This window comes from Odocoileus virginianus, chromosome 17 (genome assembly GCF_023699985.2).
Source record: "Odocoileus virginianus isolate 20LAN1187 ecotype Illinois chromosome 17, Ovbor_1.2, whole genome shotgun sequence".
Classification (NCBI taxonomy): Eukaryota; Metazoa; Chordata; class Mammalia; order Artiodactyla; family Cervidae; genus Odocoileus; species Odocoileus virginianus.
The window spans coordinates 59,617,778-59,631,350 of NC_069690.1; the positions used below are offsets into that span (position 1 = coordinate 59,617,778).

Here is a 13,573-nt window from a genome sequence, read left to right on the forward strand (position 1 = left end):
CTTGCAGTCCAAGGGACTCTCAAGAGTCTTCTCCAACACCACAGCTCGAAAGCATCAGTTCTTCTGGGTTCAGCCTTCTTTATGGTCCCACTGATCACTGACATTTGGTTCAGAGGCTGTTGACGGCAGACACTGCGGGCAGGGCCTGGATGCCCTCAGGAGTGTGGAGGACCGGGCCTGGAGGGTGCTCTGCGGGTCTGTGGTAGAGGTCCGCACACCACTTGCAGGATCACCCCAAAGACTGCAGATGCCTGAGGATCACAGGTGTGTCGGCTGTTACTTATCCTGGGGAAACATTTTGAGATTATCCTTGTTACTGATTAACAAAATGTGACCCAGTTATGATGAGAGTTAAGACATTTAAATCACTGCACTTGAGACTCAGTTGCTAGGTTGTCTGTGGAAAGAAAGCAGGCATTCTTCTGTTTACTGTTGTTGAAATTGGATTTTACAAAAGCCTCCATTGTCTTTGAAGACTTTAGTTAGTTCAGGATATTCTTCAGATGGGAAAAAAAAATGGTTCATTGGAGACCCCCGACAAAGTGTAGCTGTGTGTTGATTTGATCAGGCTTGCCAGTGTTACCATGGAAACCTGAGTACTTTCAGGTGACCTTTTGGACAGAAAACAGAAAATCTATGTGCCTCAATGTGGACTCGGTTTTTCCCCCCCAAATGGCTTCCTTAATTACTTTCTGAGCTGTGTGGTATTAAGGGTGGGGTAAATCTATAAAATGCACTTCGGTGAAAAGAGATTTTGTTTTCCTCTTTGTGCGTCAGCTCTTAGAGGCAGAGCCTTAGATTGAAATGGGATGAGGTTCGGTGTTGGAAATCATTTTCTCACCTCTGTCTGAGCATCAGCAGCAGGGATTAACACTGCTCCTCAGCAGAGCAGACTCCAGGGCAGACTCTGAAGGACGCTGCACAGAGTTTCTACTATTCTGGGTGGCGGGGAGTGCATGCTCTTATGTGACCGTATGGCAGCATGTTTTCAGGAGCGTGCCATGGTCTACACCCATCTCAGAGCTTGCCTGTGCTCTGTGGTAAAGGCCCTCCCTGTGCCTCAGGCTCGTCACCCCCCCAACCTCACATCACCCTCCAGCCCTTTAAACGGCCCCGGCGTCCCCTGTGCCCCCTGCTGCGCACACCTGTCCGTGTGTCCCCTCCGCGTGCATCCGGAGAGGAACCTCGGGTCCTGCTGTGAAGGCTTTGGAATCTAAACTTCAGGCCCCACGGGGCAGCCACATCTGCCGGTCACTTGCCCACATCCAGGGAGGGTGCCTGAGCTCGTGTCTGACAAGGGAAGCTGTCAGGGCCGAGTCTCTCTGCAGCCCAGGGTCTGCTTCGCTTACACAGCCAGGCGCCTCGAGCACTTGGGCCAGCAAACCGACTCGCACGATGAGCGTGGTCACGCCTGGAGATGGACCAGCTCCTTTCCCAGAAAGGGGGAATTCTGGAAATTTCCAGCTGGTACATGCTGGAAATGCCAAGTACCACCTGTGGGGACAGAGGCATCAGACGGGGGCTCCGCTGGTGGCCCGGTGGCTAAGAATCCACCTGCCAGTGGGGGGGACCGGGGTTCAATCCCCAGTCCGGGAGGATCCCACATGCCACGGAGCAGCTGAGCCTGGGAGCCACAGCTACTGACCCCGGGCCCTCGAGCCTGTTCCCTGCAGCAGGAGAAGCCTCCACAATGAGAACCCAGCCCCACAGCTGGGGAGCAGCCCCTCACGCTGGAGCCAGAGAAAGTCCTCAAGCAAAGACCCAGCACAGACAGAGATAAGTGAAATTTCTTTTTTAAAAAAGATGGACTTCAGACGGGACCCTGGCTCCCAAGGACACCGCAAGCACGAACAGTGTTGGGAACTTGCCCCTGACTCCCCAGCATGCGGGTAACATCCTGACCTCCCGGGAGGCAAGTGGGCCTCCTCCCAGCCCCCACCCCGCAGCTGACCCAGCTGGGCGTGGCTGACTGTGGCCCCGGTGTGGCTCTTCCTCCAGCCCTGGGGATGCCAGCCCGGCCTCACTGCTGAGGAGGCGTGGTTCGCTCAGTGTGGGGCGAGGCATTGGCCTGGGGGCTGCGGCCCGAGACAGGGCCCAGGAGCCTGAGGCCAGGAGCTTGGGGCTTGGCTTCCCTTCTGTTGATGGCTTTTGTTCCCACGGATGAGGCCTCCTTTCCTCTGAAGACCTGGGCCTCGGACGTGCCCCTTCCCAGGTCGTCAGACCGACAGATGCAGTCACGGAGCCTCGGAGCGGGAGCTCAGTGAGTCCAGCAGCTGGTGTGTCTTCAGCGGGTCATTGCAAACCAGCTCCCTGACGTTTGGGCTCCTCCACTGACCTTGTCCACCTTGAGCAGGGGGAGCGCGTCCTCCCGACCCCCACCCCGACCCGGGCTGCGGGCCAGGCAGGTTCCCTCCGGACTCTGGGACTGGCTGAGTCACTGCAGAAGCCTTTCCTTTGATTTTTTTTTTTTTAAGGAATTTGGGCTATTTTGTTGTATCCAAGCTTGAAACAGATAAGAGTTCTTTCTGGGTCCATTTAAGTCAGAATAACTGCCCAGTGACTGCATGGCAACTGTATAGAAGCGTCTCTGCTGGGGGATTTTCACCTCCTATTCCAGGTGGAGGTGGGAGGTAGGACCCTTCTAAAGCCATGCCATGTTCGTCTCAAGGCATCTCAGCCAATCTGGAGACCTCGGTGCCTCAAGGACTCAAGCAGAGACGTGCTGCTCCATCAGGAAGGTGCAGGAGATAGACTCAGGCTTCTATTTCCTCCGTGGTTATTCCAACACCAGGGTCTCAGTAAGGACAGTTTAGTTTCTCTTGTTCCCTTCAACTTGGATGTGGATTAAGATCTCTAGTCTAAAATAGAGGTTTTGGGGATTGGCATAAAATGGCCTGTTCTGAGAATGACTATAAGGAGATCTGTAATTACCGGTGTATAGGGCCATAATTATAAGATGTAGTAGACGACAGTCGGTCCAGACCTGTCAAAGTGATGTGACATTCACTCGCTGCCCAGTATCCTGTCTTAGTGGGCAAAGCCTTCTGAACACAAAGCATCATCCTTTCGTCTCTGGTCTCCCCTCTGCTCAGGAACAGGGCTGTTGTGCACCTTGCAGGCTGTAGACTTTAGGCTCAGAGAAGCAGCCCCCTCACATTTTCTCCCAGCAGCTGACCACCTCCCACCACCGCCCCGTGTCAACTTGAAGAATTAATCCCATGGCTGCCTGCATAGAATTCTCTGTTAAGATGGTCTCACTTGTTTTGGTCACACTGGTACTTGAAAAAGTCAAGTTATCTGATCATGATGGGTCATTTTAGGGAGAAGTTCAAGGTGAACAGAAGTCCTGGTCACCTTGCATTTGGTCAGCCAGAACTCGGCCAGTCAGCTGCTCAGCAGGTTTGTCTTTTGCCAGTAACCTTAGGCTCTTCAAGATACTGAAGAGCCTTCTGAATTATCAAGAAGAAGTACATTGTGTTACACACAGTTTTGGCAGTGGGTTTGGTTTTATTTTCATTTACAAATAGCAGCTCTCTGTGTATAAAGCGACTGGCAACTGGCTATTAGGGCTTCCCAGGTGGCTCAGTGGTAAAGAATCTGCCTGCCAGTGCAGGAGCCGCAGGAGACACAAGTTCGATTCCTGGGTCAGGAAGATCCCCTGGAGGAGGAGATGGCAACCCACTCCAGTATCTTGCCTGGAGAACCCCACGGACAGAGCAGCCTGACAAGCTACAGTCCACGGGGCCACACGGAGTTGGACACGAGTTAGCGGGTAAACAGCACCTGGCTGCTCCCAGGCAGATGTTTGGTTAACCAGGGTTCCGCCATCCCTGCGCCCACCCTGTGGGTCGGCGGAAGGCAGAAGGAACCATGAAGGTCTGAGTGTCACAGAGCTGTTGCCGTGAGCCATGTCCCGCTGCACAGACAGTGGGGGAGGAAGGAAGGAAGAGCGAGGAGGAGGGGAGGAGGAAGAGAGAAGGTCTTGGCCCCTGGTTTGACACAGTCTGTTGGGGGAAGGGCTGGTCCCCAGGCCTGCGGCTGGGAGCCCTGAGTGCTGCCCCCTCCCCCTCCCCCTGGCCCCGCCTGTGACCATGACCCCCCCTGCCTCCCCTGCTGGCCAGTCTGGAAGGCAGCGCCTAGGAGGGAGGGGTGTGTCTTTAAACTGATGTTTTCCTTCGTTTCTGTTCGTGTGTGTTTCTGGTCACACCTCCAGACCCAGGGAACTGTGGTTGAGGACACACCTCTGTCAACGGGCAGTCAGCAGGGTGTGCGCTGGTCCGGAAGACCACAGGCCGAGTCATCCAGTGGTTCTGATCGTCTTCACACCTGGCTTAATACCGCTCGCTCTGCTTCAGTTTTTTCTCATTTCTTCCCAAGTGACTTAATTGTTATAACCTCATCAACCATTCTGTTCCCGAAGGATCCAAGGGAACTTGGCAACTTGCATGTAAATTATTGTAAAAATCTGGTCTATTGTCATTTGCGACAACACCGCTGTCTTTGGAAGGAGCGGGTTAGGGGGCCACAGACCAGCTGTGTTCTCCGTGGACTGCTTTTGTTAATAATTAAACTCAGCCTGAGATAGTTACAGCATATTCATATCTGAAGCGAGTGGAAAATTTAAACGCTCAGACACCTGGGGACAAAATTTGCAAGGAAAGATCTCACTCCCTACACTAAACTAGAATCAACAGACAGTCTTTCAAACACACCGCACCGAAGAAAACATCCAACAAATGGTGTTGTTCAGTTTCTCGTCTCCAGAACATGTCCCTGACGCTACAGGTGTGTCCCCCGAAGGGGCTCCAAGAGATGAGTGACCCAGGTGACTGGAAATGGGGAAGAGAAAGTACTCTTTGAGGTTTCAGAAGTCTGACAGGTGTGGCGAAGGCCAGTTCCTCGGGGCAGTGCATCCCCCGCAGGCGGCTGGGGACCTGCTGTCCCGGGGGTCCCCGAGTCCCCCTGCTCCTCTCTGCGGCCCCTGAGGACGGCCCTTCTTCCGGTGCTGCGGCCGTGCGGCAGCTACTGAGCGAACGGGGGCTCCGCGCACAGGCGGCAGTGGGCGTTTGAGTCCACTTGACAGATGAAGAAACTGAGGCCTGGGAGGGGTCTGCAGTGCCGCAGCTGGCCCTCCCAGCCACGCTTCCCCCAAGTCCCGTCAGCCTGTTACCACGGGGCAGGGTTGGGGGCGGGGGGGCGGTGCAGAAAACAGCCCAGAACCACACAGCTGAGCCGGGCTGGAAAGCAGGTGTCCCAGCTGAGCTATAATTAGATCCCTCCTTTTTGAAAACTGGTGCAATTTAAAAAACGCTCAGTGAAGATAGGGTGAAATCAACGATTATGGAAATTTTGTGCTAAATTTAATTGCAGTCGGCCCCGCTTTCAGAATGCTTGCCGCTGTCAATTAGAGGCATTTTAGAAAAAATTTAAATTGAGTAATTGAGCAAACATATTCAGCCTCTTGGAGGAAGGATCATGTTTTTTTGTCTTTCTTTCCCTCCACGCCCGTCAGGTTTCAAACCTCTGCCCAGGTTCCCCGGGGTGCAGGAGGGGTGGGGATGACCCTCACCCACCCACCTGTCCTGCAGCCGCTGAGGAGGGTGAGAAGGCCTGGAGCTTTTCCGGGATCTGAGCTTCACTGCCAGCCAAGGTCTGGGTTTCCGTTGTTTGTTTTCAGGAGCTCCCACCCTGTGATCACTTAGCACAAGTTGAATTTCCCTGGGGGTGGCCGTTTTGCTGAATTCTGCCCTCTTGGGACGATCGTTCCATTATTTCCCAGACACAGCAGGTCTCGGGGGCTGCTCCTGGCCCCCTCGGCGCTCATGGCCTCCCTGGCGTCGGTGGTTTGCAGAGTCTGGGGAGAGTCAGGACACAGAGACAGCTAGCAGTGGTTGGGGCTTGTCTCCTGAAATCATGCCCTTGGCGATTCCAGGACACACTCTGGTGTCTGCACACCTGCCGGCACCGCGCACAGGCCAGGCTCTCTCACGAGGGACGAGTCACCTTCCTTGAAGGCAGAGCCGGGAAGGTAGCATTTGCATCTTGTTTGTGCCATTTTGCAGTATTTACAGGAACTTCACTTCTGTGGGCTGTTCTAGTAAACTTGGGTGTATTTCTAAACCTGGCTAAGAGTCCAGTCAGAACGCAGTCGGTCATTGTCACAGTGAGTGAAATAAGTCAGACGGAGAAGGAGAAATTGCGTATGACATCCCTTAGATGCAGAATCTAAGAAGAAATTCTATAAACGAACTAATTTACAAAGCAGATACAGACTCACAGACTTAGAGATGGAACTTGTGGCTGCTGCTGGGAAGGGCAGGGAGGACACAGGGAGTTCGGGTGGATGTGTGTGTGTGCTTGGCCGCCCAGTCGTGTCCGACTCTGCGACCCCGTGGACTGCAGCCCTCCCGGCCCCTCTGTCCCTGGGACTCTCCAGGCAAGAGTACTGGAGCGGGTGGCCATTTCCTCCTCCAGGGGATCTTCCCAATCCAGGGATCAAACCCACGTCTCTTATGTCTCCTGTATGGGCAGGCGGATTCTTCACCACTAGCACCACCTGGGAAACGCTCTTGTCATTGTTCGGCCGCTCAGTCGCGTCCAACTCTTGGCAACCCCGTGAATGGCAGCGCGCCAGGCCTCCCTGTCCTTCGGTGTCTCCTGGAGCTCGCTCAGACTCATGTCCACTGAGTCGGCAATGATCCGACCATCTCATCCTCTGCCGCCCCTGCCCCAAGCTGTGTGTAAAAGGATAACTAACAAGGACCTACTGTACTGCAGGGGAACAGTTTTACGGAGAGCCTGGATGCGAGGGGCAGGGTGGATATGTGTGTGTGTGGCTGAGTCCTTTTGCTCTCCACCTGAAACTGTCACAACATTGTTCATCACCTGTACTTCAATACAAAACAAAAAATGTTTAAAAATAACATTTAAAAAAGAAAAAAAGAAAAATTGCAATCCGTCCAGAAAATAAGTGCCACAAGAGGGCAGTAAAGATTTGCAATTAAAAGATTTCCCCAAACACCGCGCCTGCAGAGAGCCCTGAGCCCCGCTGTGTCTCTGTACTTTCTGCTGGCCGTGAAGACAGGGTTCCCGCTTGATACTCCCGAGTGTCCTGTGACTCTCGGCACTCGTCTTGGTCCTGGGGAAGATGCTCGTGGTCCAGTGGTTCACGCAGTCTCCTCTGGCAGGAGGCCAGCTCACTTCATACTACTCTGCTTTCTTAGCACAGAAAACTCCCCACTCCTAGGCAATATTGCCAGCAGTCTGGAAACTCATTTCCTCTGTTGACAGTGTGAGTTCGTTTGGCGGTGACCCTGCCAGGGCTGACTTACAAAGCCAGCACCGTGGTGATCCCAACAGGGAGCGTTTTAGCAGGAAAAGGGCTTGTTGTTTAATCGCTGAGTCATGTCAGACTCTGAGACCCCGTGGACTGTGCCCGCCAGGCTCCGCCGTCCATGGGATTCTTCAGGCAAGAACACTGGAGTGGTTGCCATGCCCTCCTCCAGGGGATCTTCCCGACCCAGGGATCGAACAGCGTCTCCTGCATTAGCAGGTGGATTCTTCGCTGCTGAGCCTCTAGAAAAGGATACAGGTTTCAAAAAATTACCAAGTGCCCCAAACCCTCTTCCAATGACATGCTGTGGCCTTGAGCTGCAGTTAGCTGGGCATCGGGCAGACATGTGCCCTCAGCTCCCTGGTGAGAGAAAGATGGGCTCTCTCCAGATGGACACACTTGGACAGAGTGAAGTTTCTGGTCCCGGAAGCTTGGGCACAGAAGGCTGGACTCTCGGGCACTGGGTGGGACAGACCCAGTGGCCATCCCAGGACCTCTGGAGCGGCGGGACCAGTGCGCTATTACCGCCGGACTGAGCCGGCCTGCGGGGGGTGTCGGCCGTCGGTGCGTGGATCTGGGACACGGGGAAAGCAGGTTGCCTGCGGGAAAGCATCACAGCTGGTACTAAGGTAAGAACACTCGGGTCCAGAAGAAACAGGGACTTCGTATTTCCCACAATGGTCCGAGTGCTAATGCATCACAGGTCTGCATGTCTCCTGAGAGAGTGGCTGAGTTACCATGACAACAGAGGCCTGCCAGTGCCCGGCAGATTCAGCAGCAGAGACAGCTGGTGTGGACGTGTCCATAAAAACATTTCTCATCAAGAAAATGACCTCATGTGGTTTCCCATAAATTTTTGCTCTCCCAAATAAGCTCTTCACTCACTACACCGTTTGGATGCTGGACAGCTGTTTCCTGTGCTGGCTGGCCGTGGAAGAGACTCGGCAGGGACTTAATTCAGGTGTATCTGAGGCTCTTAACTGTCGCCATTCTGCCAGCTTGGTGAGGGCAGAGGGAGGCTGTGTTTAAATCCAGCTGCAGATGAGGAGGAATGATTTCAGAACCTGTGTGATGTGGGGCAAAAGGAGGCAGACAAGAGCCCCCGGGCCAGATTCTGGCTGCTGTCTGTTTTTGTAAATAAAGTTTTATTGGAGCACAGCCACGCAACTTCACTTGTTCATTCACAAATTTCTTATGCTACCTATTATGCGTGCTAAGTCACTTCAGCTATCTCCGACTCTTTGCAATGCCATGGACTGTAGCCCTCCAGGCTCATCTGTCCCTGGGATTCTCCGGGCAAGAGCACTGGAGTGGGTTGCCATTTCCTCCTCCAGGGGATCTTCCCGACCCAGGGATCAAACTCATGTCTCTTACATCTCCTGCATTGCAGGTGGGACTCTTTACCACTAGCACCACCTGAGAAGTGGCGTTACGTGTAAGTGATAGGAGACCCGCTGATTTCTCATAGTGTTGCTCTGGGTGCAGGTGAATATGTCGCCCTAGAAGTAGGCTGCTGTTCAGGGCCCTTGGTTTTGCATGGCCTTGCTCTTTCTGCTCCCCGTGTCCTGGTCGATGGAACAGCACCAAACACCATCAGTCTTATGTTGTCAGGGTCGTTCAGATGCACAGAGACAGGCACAGAACATTTTTATTGCAGATACAGAGTTATAGAATAAATGCCCGATTACTTGTCTGACCCTGATCAGTGTTGGCTTGTCTGTCTTCAGACTCTCAGAACTAGGAAGACCCTTCTGTTGTCAGGTTCCTCTCTCTGCATGTTGCGAACATCTATGATATATATTTTGTTGTTTAGTCATTCAGTCATTTCCAACTCTTTGCAACCCCATGTACTGTAGCCCACCAGGCTCCTCTGCCCAGGCGAGAATACTGGAGTGGGTTGCCATTTCCTCCTCCAGGGGATCTTCCTGACCCAGGGATCAAACTCATGTCTCCTGCATCGGCAGGTGGGTTCTTTTACTGATCATGCCACCTGAGAAGCCCACAATCCCTAAAAAAGGTTATTTTGATCAGAGAAAAGAGTCACCTAACAGCCCAGCATGTGATGAGCACAGTCAGGCTTCGCTTCGTTCTTCCTTCAACCAAAATGCTAGTGCAGACCTTGCGCCGTGTGCGGCTCTGGGGCTGGGTCTGCGGGGACAGGGGTGGAGGCTCGTCCTGAGAAGGCATGGCCGCCCCACAGAGCCAGGTGCCAGCAGCCTGCCCAGTGGCTGTGGATGAAGGAGGCTTCTGCTCAGAGAAGGGGTGTGGACGATTCCTTGAGAGCCTTCTCAGCCACTAAAGAAAACACGTCAGATCCCACATTCCCCTGAAGAGCAGAGCACCGAAGTCCCGGTGGTCTGGTCGTGCCCAAAATCTCCTGAAAGCTTCTTCACCTCCTGCCATCTCCCTGGGAGCCAAGTTAACTTACGCGGTGTTAACCAAGTGACCAGTGGGTAAAACCCCTCTGGGTAACTCACAGGTCATGACCCAGGACTTGCTGGGTGCAGAGAGCACTGTGGGCTCCGTGGGAAACCAGATGCTCCTACAGGTCACCACTTTTCATGAGTCCAACTCTTTACCCAAAAAAGAAACCTTTGTTCTCCCTCCTGTGCCTTTTAGCGCAGCAGTGAGTCACCCCATTGCCTGCTGTGAAAGCGTTTTCCTCCAGGGAACACACTCTCCCTCTATTGTGGGTGTAAGTTTCTGCAAATCTTAGATTGGAGGATCTACAAATAAGGAAAGAATCAGTACACAGTTTATTACATTTACTTCTTTTATTATTTCTTTTATTATGTTAGTTATAGATACAAAGTGTCTCTTGTGATGGGTGAGGGCAGCTTCTCGCTCCTTTGCAAATGTCGCCCTTGGGGTGAGTGCAGCGGTGGAGGTAGGAGCAGACATCTCGTGGTCCGGCTTCCTTTCCTCACCCGTCTCCCCTCCCACCACCACCCAGCATTGGCATCCAGCTTAGTCACAGAGTTTCCTGTCACTTTTGTCCCTGAGGAAATGGCTGACTGTTTTCACATGTGTGTTATTGTTTAGAAAGCCAAGCTTGGCCCTGCCGGCAACAAAGTCATCAGTCCCTCCGAGGACAGGAGACAGCCTTCCAACAACCTGGACAGAGTGAAGCTCACTGACTTCAACTTCCTCATGGTGCTGGGCAAAGGCAGCTTTGGGAAGGTGAGTGGACCATGTCCGAGCCAGGCGGGGCTTCTGTGGAGGACGTGGGGGCTGGTCGGTCCGAGTCTCCCTGAGAACTCTGGGGCAGCCTTTTAGATGTCCCCTGGTTCTGCCACATTCTCAGGGGCTTCCCACTTCATCGCATTAAAAGCGACCTTCCCAAAAAGCTAGACAGGGCCCCCTGTGTCACCGTTTAAGGTTTCAGGATGGAGTCAGTGCCCCACAACGGTGGCTGAATAATTTTCACAGCTGAAAATTAAATGTTGGCTTGTAGTAAATGAATGTAATAGTTGAGATACCAGACCAGGTTTCCTCCGTGTCCAGCCTGTGTATCTGCGTCTGCCTCTCTGAGTCCAAATCTCATGGCAGATCCAGGGGCTGGTTTCGATCATGCCGCTTTCTTTTGGATTTGGGTCCGGCTTCCTGGCTTGTGAGGAGCATGTAAAAGTCAGCCAGGTATCTGCTCTGAGAGTGCTCCTGGGATGAGGGTGCTCCTGAGATGAGGATGCTCCCGAGATGAGGATGCTCCTGAAGTACCTGCTGATGCAGAGGAGGATGTCAAGCATCATTTTCAGCGGCTGCGGTGGCGCCCTCGTGTGGCAACGGCCCACACAGCATGTACATCTTGGTGGCCTAGAAGCTTTCAGTCCAGTCCTGGCTCAGTCGTGTCCGACTCTTTGTGACCCCGTGGACTCCAGCACGCCAGGCTTCCCTGTCCGTCACCATCTCCCAGAGCTTTCTCAAACTGTATGCTGGAGGAATTTAATGTGCAGCAGTCTATGACGTTGCAAAGATTTGGACACGACTGACAACTAACACATACATACACAAAGTGCAATATTTGAGAACCGGCACCTGAAGTGGAGCTTTATTTATATCGATGAATCTGTTGGGACTTGCCTGGTGCTCCAGCGGTTAAGACTTCACCTTCCAGTGTAGGGGCTGCAGGTTCAATCCCTGGTCAGGGAACTAAGATCCCACATGCCTCTTGGCCAAAAAACCAAAAGCAGAAAATAGAAAAGCAATATTGTAATAGATTCAATAAAGACTTTAAAAATGAGCCACATCAAAAAAAATATCTTAAAAAAAATTTGACAGGTCTGCACACACAGTTCCCAGCACCCCGTGCTGTGTGCCCGGGGGTTCAGGTTGCCCTCCGTCTGCCTGCAGGTGATGCTGGCCGACCGGAAGGGGACCGAGGAGCTGTACGCCATCAAAATCCTGAAGAAGGACGTGGTCATCCAGGATGATGACGTGGAGTGCACCATGGTGGAGAAGCGGGTGTTGGCCCTGCTCGACAAGCCGCCATTCCTGACGCAGCTGCACTCCTGCTTCCAGACAGTGGTAAGGGCCCTGGGGCCTGCCCGCCCACCCCCCCCACTGGGTCCTTGCACCGCCGCCCCCTGCCTTCCTCCCGGGAGAAGACATCAGCCCCCATCCTCCTCTCCCGAGCAGAGTGGGTACCACTGGGGAATTCAGGGCGTCCGCTACCTACAGACTTGGCATTAATTCCATTTGATTCTGTGAATGCTGCTATCAAAGGTTTTCTTAACACACACCAGGCACTGTGTTAAGGCTCAGAGATACAAAACGGTAACTCACAGTCCTGGCTCGTTAAGTCCTGGTCCAGCTGCCAAATTGGCATCAGAGCGTCAGGAGACCCATGTCCTGGAAGAGGATGTTCTTGGGTAATGCACATGCAGGGGTGGCAGTCTGGCTTGTTTGTATGGATGGTCCCTGAGCTCTAAGAGAGGCTTTATAAAAAGAATATTATTTTGTAACACAAGAAAATTAGATGATTTCAAGGTCCATAAATGGTCTTCTTGGAACATAGCCTGCCCTTTCACTAACCTGGCATCGCGGGCTTTCAGACTACAAAGGCACAGCTGAGTAGTTTTAAGAGACACAGAAAGCCTAAAATATTTCCTGTCTGGCCCTTTACAGAAAAGGTTTGCAGAGCCCTGTCATACAGGTTAACTAAAGAGAGGACAAAATAATTTCCAAAGCACTAATCAGCCAAGTCTGGGACATGTTGCTTGCAGGTAACCTACAAGAAATACAAACACTTAGATGTTTATATTTATATATGTGTATACTATATGCTGCACCGTAGTGAGGCGGCTACGCCTCCGCGGCTGCCTTCCTGAACATGTGACCCGGTGATCAGCAGCTGTAACTGGAATGACAGGGCGGCCTGCAGTCCTGGGTGGATGGTGGGGCCGCAGAGCCGGTCCCGGCCACCGGGGGGCAGCCGAGCGATGGTCCGTCTCCCAGCAGCTCGCAGGAGCAGCTCCCAGTAGCGTCCCGAAGAGAATCTAGCAATATGAAAGGAGAGGAAAAAGCCCCAGCCCGGATCCTGTCACCCTGGTTACGCTGATTAAGCTCTGGAAAGCTACAAAGCGGAGAAATAAAATTGAAATTAAAGTTCATAACAGGAAAGCGAGAGATTGAGGCTCCCGGCGGCGTTTCCTGGCTGTTAGCTCCAGCTCCGTCCTTTTTTCCACCCTGTGCACCACTTTAACGTTTAATAACCTCTGTGAAATGGTGCTGTTTTCTGCAAGAGAGCAGAGGCCAGCGTTTACCTTATGCTGCGCCGTTACCTCCCTCCTAAACCCCCTCCACCTCCCCATCCGTCCCGGTGTAATGTCCTTGCAAATGCGCGGACTCACTGAGTTCTCTGATGTGGGCGCTTCGCGGGCCAACATGCAGTGTATCAGCGAGAAAGTCAGAAACAGCGTTTGGGCGAAGGTGGATGCGGAGGAACACCGACCGGCCTCCCCAGTGACGGCCCCGCCTGCAGCAGACCTCCCTGGGGTCTAGGCGTGCGAGCCCCGACCCAGGAGGTCTGCTCTCAGACGCATCCATCACTGCACTGCCAACCACTGGTTAAAGAACTGGCCCGTGTGGACTCTTCACGCCAGCCCCAGCTTAGAAATGAATTATGTGTAGGAGAACACGGAGGAAGCTTGGAGGCCATTTCTGTCATTGGGAGCTTCTGTAAGCAGAGGGGTGGACGGGGCACCTGGGAGCGGATGCCTCAGGGTTACGTCGTGACTTTGT

General features: G+C 53.1%; 1 protein-coding gene across 1 annotated transcript in view; it reads left to right on the forward strand.

Moving 5' to 3' along the window:
• The window catches only part of PRKCA (protein kinase C alpha), a 290,952-nt gene that overhangs the window by 242,974 nt on the left and 34,405 nt on the right, over window positions 1–13,573 (forward strand). The window contains exons 9-10 of the mRNA XM_070480134.1: window positions 10,376–10,513; window positions 11,684–11,857. Of these exons, the coding sequence (XP_070336235.1) occupies window positions 10,376–10,513; window positions 11,684–11,857 (312 nt within the window). The remainder of the gene's footprint in view (window positions 1–10,375; window positions 10,514–11,683; window positions 11,858–13,573) is intronic.